The 7,924-nt window shown below is 43.2% G+C and overlaps 1 protein-coding gene across 1 annotated transcript in view; it reads left to right on the forward strand.

Annotated features, from left to right (window-relative positions):
• The first annotated feature begins 533 nt into the window (after positions 1 to 533).
• TMED10 (transmembrane p24 trafficking protein 10) overlaps positions 534 to 7,924 on the forward strand; it is a 41,261-nt gene continuing 33,870 nt past the window's right edge. The window contains exon 1 of the mRNA XM_077750670.1: positions 534 to 802. Coding sequence (XP_077606796.1) covers positions 578 to 802 — 225 coding nt within the window. The 5' untranslated portion in view covers positions 534 to 577. The remainder of the gene's footprint in view (positions 803 to 7,924) is intronic.

The raw sequence follows: 7,924 nt of genomic DNA on the forward strand, positions 1-7,924 counted from the left end.
CCCATACACCTAATTTGAGACGCTGGCTCCGATCGCCTAATAGCCAAATTATAATCTTTCCGCTCAGCCTCTCGAAACGGTCTTCTCAAGTGCTCAATGTTTCAGTTGTCACCAAAACGGCAAGGTGCTGAGAACGTACATCTGTCTGCGCCCCGCCCGGCGGGCCTTGGAGGTTGATGGGCCGGTCTAACCAAGGGCCTTTGTGGCTGTTTCCTATTGGGGCTTGGTTGCTATGGTATCACCGACCTTAAAGATTGGCGGGTACTACTTCCGGAAGCTAAGGGAGAATTACTTCCAGGGCTGCCCGCACTTGTTACGCCCGACTGAGCAGTTACTAAGCTTAACAAAAATAAAATTTTTGAGGGAAGCTTCTATTAAATCTCATCTACCCATTTTAACTTGTGGATATGACGTGGTATCGTATCCCGTTTTCCCTTTCAAGAGATTTATCATATAGTCCTCCTTCAGTTGCCAGTCTCCAAAATGGCGCTCACGGCATTAGGGCAGGGGTGAGTCACGTGGGACCTCCCGGTTCCGGCGTGGTAGAGGCCCGAGGAGGTGAACGGTCTCCGGCACCATGTCTGGTTTGTCTGGCCCACGAGCTCAGCGTGGCCCTTGCCCGTCAGCGCTGCTGCTGTTCCTCCTGCTCGGCCCCGGCCCGGTGCTCGCCATCTCCTTTCATCTCCCCGTGAACTCCCGCAAGTGCCTCCGCGAGGAGATCCACAAGGACCTGCTGGTGACGGGCGCGTACGAGATCACCGACCAGTCTGGGGGCGCTGGCGGCCTGCGCACCCACCTCAAGGTGCGGCAGTGGGCGGCGCGGGGAGGGAAGACCGTAGACGTCGACCCGGGAGGCCGAGGATGGGAGGGGTGGGGGGAGGGCGGCCGGAGGCCTGGAAGGCGGCCTGGCCTCGCCGAAGCACGACGGGTGCGCTGTCGAGACCGCCCCCTCACCCGGCTGGTTGGTGTTGGTGTTGGCGGGGCGGGGCCGGGCGCCAGTGCCCGGGAACCCTTAGAAGTGCTGCGAGGCCTTGGCGGATGTGGTGACAGTTGAGCCGGGCAGCCTCGACGTCGGGTCGTGGTCGGGGTCCTAGACGTGTTTCGGTCTTAGTTATCTGGAACTGTCATTTGTTTCTCCGAAGAGGTCTCTGGGTGTTGAGTAATTGTGGGGATTCGTAGCGTAAGACACACTGAAGCCCGCAGGAAAATCGTGGAAGGGCTGAAGCTCACTGTGAACAATCAAACCGTTACTTATGGAGCATTAGCTGTTTGTCAGGGCCTCTGCCACTTTACACAGGATAGTGTTTAGTTCGTACTCCACCGTGTGAAGTAGGTACGTTGGTTTCATTTTACACGTGAGCAGACTGAGGCTTGGGGAGGTGTTGGAATGAATTGATGTCAGAGCCGGAATTCTTGGTTGGGGAGTTAAACGAGGTCAAAGGAGAGTACTGCAGTCGTACCCTCGCCTTGCTTTTTATTTGTAATACCTGTGATAGATTCAAGTGGATTGTTGGTTACAAAATGGTCCGGCTGTGATATTTTCTTTAACGGTACCCCAGAGTTTGGAGTTGGCCAATTTTTATGTAAAATTTCAACAGTATTCGTTGATGGTGGCAACTACTACTGTAATGCCAGTTTGGTCCCATTTTGCTATTAGGATGACCAGTGCTATCTTTGAAAGGTTCATATAGCATGATACCAGTATAGCTTTGATGGTTGTATTCATTCAGGATAAGCTCGCAGTTTGTTAAACACAATGGGTCTTAGACTCAATAGGAAGAACCCTTTTTTACTTTTTAATGGAGCTTTCGGTATAATAAGACCATAATTTATGTTAAGGTGTTGGGACCCAGTAGTGGTAACAGATGCAATTTATTTATACTTTATTTGGGAGATAGAAACTGTTTTTAGGGGTTTGCACGGCAGCCTTTTCTTTTATTATTCTGTTCAGATACCAAACTTCTGTCTGACCAAGAAAGGCTTGATCATATACTTTTTTTAAAAAACATATTCATTTTTGAAAGACAGATCATGAGCAGAGGAGGGGTAGAGAGAGAGAGGGAGACACAGAATCTGAAGGAGGCTCCAGCCTCTGAGCTGTCAGCACAGAACCTGTCGCGGGGCTCGAATGAACCAGGAGATCATGACCTGAGCCAAAGTCAGACGCTTAACCAACTGAGCCACCCAGGCGCCCCGGATTGTATACTTTTAGAGGTTTACATACAGTGTTTTGAGAGTCATGCTGCTGGCTCCTCGAATGATATAGTGCATAGAATAAGAGAATTTGAGCAGTGAAAGAGATGTTACTCTCATCTCCAGTGTTGTCCCCTCTGATTTGTATCTATATTTTGAAACCCTTCAGTGGTTCACTATTTCTCATCTGATAAAGTTTAAATTTCCCAACATGCTCTGTAGTGCTCTTTATGATCTGTTTCTGAAGCTTTATATATTTGGTCACTCCCCATTTTGCATTTTAGGTATGAGCCACCCTAACTAGGGTACTGTTACTTATTTTCAACTTATATTGTAGCTATTTGTCTTTCTACCTTGTTTTTCTACCTTTCTTTCTATATTGTTATTTCTATATTGTTAGTCTCCTGAGGGCAAGAATTATTTTCACGTTCATATTTTCCAGAATGTCAAGCATTTGGCCTTGCTTCTAGTAAGCCCCTAATAAATACAGTAAGCATAGTGTATGTAGCTTTATGGCCTCATGTGAATTATATCTTCCTCCAAGACTGCTTGAGACACCTCAACAACACGCCAGCATTTTGCCATCACTCAGTTGGTCTCCCCATGTCTGCTTCATTCTCTTGCTTCTAACCAGCTTAATTGGATTACTCCTGGGATCCTAAGCCCAAATGCCGAGGTAGACAACATAAATGAATGAATCGGACCAGGGATGATTCAGAACAGCAGCAGTGATGATAAATGAGGGACACGCGGGAACTGTTAATTTTGGGTGGCCAGTACTAATCTTTGATGTAGGCCTTGTTGCCACATCTAATTTTTCATATGAAGGCAGAAATCCAGAGTTTGATGTGAAGTCTCATGATTTTTAAATGTCACCAAATAATTCAAATTGGTTTTGGTTTTGGTTTGTTTGCAGTTTTATAGAAAAGAGTATGGTCAGTCCACTGTAAATACAGTACCCAGATTCAGTAATTATCAGGATCTTACCACACTTGTTTCATCGAAACTGCCTCGCCTTCTCATTTTATGCTGAATTTCTTTTTAATGTTTATTTTTGAAAGAGAGAGAGTGAGCACGAGTGGGGGAGAGTTTGGAGGGGACAGATGATCTGAAGCAGAGAACCCAGCGCAGGGCTCAAACTCATGAACTATCAGATCATGACCCGAGCCGAAGTCGGACACTTAACCGACTGAGCCGCCCTAGTGTCAATGTGCTGAATTGTTTTAAAGTAAATCCCAGATATTATGGTATTTCATTCTTATGTACTTCAGCATGAATTTCTTTAAGAACATAATCACAATGTTATGTGGCTATAATCACTCCTTAAAAATTAATAATGCTCTCTAATAGTACTCAATTTGTATTCAAGTTTCTCCACTTGTCTCAGAAATACATTTTTAAATTAATTTCTTATGTCTCTCAAGTCTCTTTAATCTAGAGCAATTCACTCTCCCTCATTCCTTTTTATTTATTTATTTTTTATGCTTGCAGTTATATTGTTAGTCAGTTGTCTGTAAACACTGTCCTACGTTGCGGATTTGTCAGTTTACTTCCTTGAGGTATCATCCAAACAGTTCTGCTCCCCGTGTTACTTGTAGAAGGAATCAGCTGTAAAGATGTACAGCAGTTAGTTTCAGGTTTATCTTTTTGGTGAAGAGTACTTCGCGGGTAGTGTGTGCCTCGTGTGGCATCACAGCAAAGCACACAGTATCTTTGGTGCCTCTTTGTGCTAGGATTGATCAGTGGGTTCCCCCGTGTAGTGTCCTACTGCTGCTGTAACAAATTACCATGAACTCAGTAGCTTAAAACGGGACACATTTATTTATCTTACAGTTCGGAGGTTAGAAGTCCTAAAATCAAGGTGTCAACACAGTTGTCTTGTTTCTGAAGACTCTAGTGAGAGAATCCATTTCCTTGCCTTTTCCAGCACCTAGAGACTGCCTGCATTCTGTAGTTGGTGACCCTTCCTCCAATCCTCAGAGCCAGTAATAAGTATCTCCAAATCTCGCTTTCTCTCCCTCTTTCCCACCTCTCTCTCTTCCTCCCTCTTCTGCTTCCATCATCTTTCTGACTTCCCTTCTCTCTCTCCCTTATAAGGACCACAAGCTAGGTGTCATTTTAAAAAATATAATACACTATTCAGACCACAGAACACTTTTGTGGGCTTGACCCAGTCCCTTCTCACAGTTTGCAACCTTTTTTCATCGCATCTATTCACCCTCTTAAATTTTGACCACTTGTTTCCCACACTCTGCCCAAGGATTCTCTATGCATCATTTCTGCTTCTGAAGAATACCTCTTGAGTGAGAGAATCTGATTGGGTCAGCTCTTTTTTATTATATGCAAGGCCACATTTTAGATTTCTTACAGCCTACTGTATGTCTTCTCTTTGGTTGGTTGTCCATCCTTGGTTCAAGCAGCCATGGTTTGGGTTGAGGTTAAGAGGGGAGCTGGAGGCTTTCTGTAGTGTAAAATTTAGCAACTGGACTTGGCATTTTGTTGTTGCTCTGAATAAGGCAGTCTCTCTCGTAAGGATCTTTATGAATGTTGTGCCTTGATTGACCTGTCTAATTGCTTTCTTCCTGTCAGGGAGTACCTTAATGTCCAGTGAATACATCAGTCTTCTCATATATCACTGTATGTTGTGGTTGTGTCATTTCCTTATATAGACTGTAAGCTCCTTGAGCAGAGATTAGGTTTCATTCACCATTGCGATGCCTGTCTAATACAGTGCCTGACACATAGTACATAATTGGACTTCAACATCAGAAATTAATGAACAAATGAATTGGCAATGTCCTAGCCTTGTCTCTGATTTTTTTTCCTCCTCTTCCTTCCTCTTCACTTCTTTCCTCCCACTCCTGACTCAACCTGTATTGAACCTCGTACTGAACCTTGAATACCATGTTCTCTTAATCTGGACCAGTGTTTGGCTCTACACCCCTCCTGTGTGCTTTCATTATAACCTGTTTGACATGGCACTTTTGATGTAGCATTGTGCTTACTTTGTGAAGTCTTTGAGGTCTCATTCATCCTTGTGTCTTAAGTTTAATGTACTGTGTACTCATTATTGTACAACTGAGTTAAATATATTAGTCTTCTTAAATAGGAGTTTAATGGAAAGACCCGGGATCTGGAGTTAGACAGATTTGAGTTCAAATCTCAGCAGCTCCACGACTTAAAGGTTGTGTGGTCTTGAGGGAATTATTTTTTTTTTTAATTTTTTTTTTTAATGTTTTATTTACTTCTAGGAGAGAGAGAGAGAGAGAGACAGCGTGAGCAGGGGAGGGTCAGAGAGAGAGGGAGTCACAGACTGAAACAGGCTCCAGGCTCTGAGCTGGCAGTCAGCACAGAGCCCTACGCGGGGCTCGAACCCACGAACCGCGAGATCATGACCTAAGCGAAAGTCGGACGCTTAACCAACTAAGCCACCCAGGCGCCCCTTGAGGGAATTATTTAACCCTTCTCCTTGAGTCCCTGATACATAAAATGGGGATGATAGATCTCATAGAATTGTTGAAAAGACTAATTGAGGTGGTTCTTTATTATTCAGGGGATTATTCAGGTGATATATATTAGTACTCTTCTGTTTCCCCTCTACTGATTAAAGATTGCTAATCTGACTCCCCTGTACTATGTCATTGGAATGACCTGATAAAGAATATTATAATGAGAATTCTGAGGATTTTGTTTGTGATTCTCCTATTCATGCAATGAATACTTTAATATTTAGTATATGCCAGACCTACCTTAAGAAATGGGGATGAAGAGCAGGCAAAGTCCTTGAGCTCTAGTTGGAAACAAAAACAGGTTTAAAAAACACACAATTGCAGCTAGTGATAAGCACTGTAAAGAAAAATTAAACACTAGGGTGTAGGGAGTGATGGAGGGGTACAGTATCTGGGTGGTCGGGGAAGGCATCTTCTGAACAGAAATGGATTGAAATGATGGGCAGGACTCTACTGCAAAGATTTCTGCTTCAGGCCTATATTAAGATGTGTTTTGTGTTGAGATTTCCAGTGAATTTATCCCACACTGCCCTTCGCTGTTCCTTTCACAAAATGAAGCAAACTCAGGCTGTATAGTATTAGGTTTAAAGGCTTTGCTACACAATTGAAACAGGATGTATTGAGTCATCATTTATAGTGAATATAGAAATTTTTTCATTGCTTTAGGCCCATAAGAAAAAACCTGTTGTAGGAACTCAGAATCTCAGCTTTGTTGATTTTGAATTGAAAGCCACATTTTCATTAAGACTAGATGATATCATAATAGTTTAATAAGCTCCAGTACCATTTATTATTTAGAATGCTTATTATTAATAGTGGAAATTGGAGGATGAGTTAGTTTTAGGTGATGATATGAGTTGTTGCCTAAGGGTGATTTTTATGTTACAAGTAGGTTACATATAGAGTGAGAAAAGCAGTTGTCTTAGGCCTATCATAATTGAAGCCTAAAAATGATCAAGAAGCATCTTGGCAGCTGAAAACCATGGCTTTTAACTGTTTACCCTCCACTAAAGGCTGTATGTAAAGATTTTGTGTGTGTGTGTGTGTGTACACATGTATGTATGCAGTAGTTTTGAGATTATTTTATTTAGAGCAGTTATTTCTGTTTATACTGGTATCTGTACTGAGAACTGATCTTTTCTGTTGAGAAAAATCTGTCTCTTTTAGATTTACATAGGTGATTGTTGTCAGTGGGTTAGAAACAGTTGAATAAATAGGTGGTTTGGTACAGAAGGCTAATTGGCACATTAACATTTAATAATATTAAAAGCTAGTTTCTTTTTGTGTTCGTATTCTGATTTCTGACTTAGTGTTTCCTTCTCCGTAAAAGTTAAACATCATGCTACTTCATTTAAATTTGTCTTATTCGGTGAACAGTTGTCTACAGCCTTCTCTGTTTTGAACTGACCTAGAGAAGGGGATGCTTAGATATTGAAATTGCTGAGGCCCTTAGGTGGCTCAGTCTGTTGAGCTTCCGACTGACTTCATTTCGGCTCAGGTCATGATCCCAGAGTTGTGGTATTGAGCCCATGTCTGGCTCTCTGCACTGAGCACAGAGCCTCCTTGGGATATCCTTCCCACCCCACCCGCCTCCCACTTGTGCTCTTTCTCTCTCTAATAAAATAAATGAAATAAAATAAAAATTGTTACTCCATATCTTTATGATGATTTCTGAACACTGAGCCTAGTTTCTAGGAAAATGGAAATGGGTTTATAAAAGTAATCTGGTGGGTACAGTGACTTCTGTGCTGTTTCTTGTGTGAATAGGTGACTGGTGGTTGATCCTGAGCAATTGCCCCCAATATGCATCCTCAGTCTGGCAGCCTGGACAGTAGAGCCCTGTGTGAAATCAGCTAGCTGGCCACAGACCAGAATTTGGGCTCCCAGACAGGCCTCCAACTTGAGGGAGGTTGATGTCATCTGCTTTATCCTGTGCCCCCAACCTCATTGTTCAACGTAATGTGTGGGAAATCAAGGGACTAGTTGTTAAGAGAGAACAAGGCTTTGTTTGTGCCTAAAAGGGTCACGCTGGAGGTTTTTACCGTAAATAACTTTGGAACAGTATGAAAAAAAACATTTGATCTGGCTTCACCCCCACAGTAGTATTGTTAGGGCAGCAACTGGTCTTTCGTTCTCATTCCCCTCCCTTTCTCCCTCTCTTTCTTACTTTCTTCCCCCAACTCCTCCTCCCTCCTACCCCCCCACCCCCACCCAGTCAAGCC

The sequence above is a fragment of the Crocuta crocuta genome, unplaced genomic scaffold (assembly GCF_008692635.1).
Source record: "Crocuta crocuta isolate KB4526 unplaced genomic scaffold, BGI_CrCroc_1.0 scaffold186, whole genome shotgun sequence".
Lineage (NCBI taxonomy): Eukaryota > Metazoa > Chordata > Mammalia > Carnivora > Hyaenidae > Crocuta > Crocuta crocuta.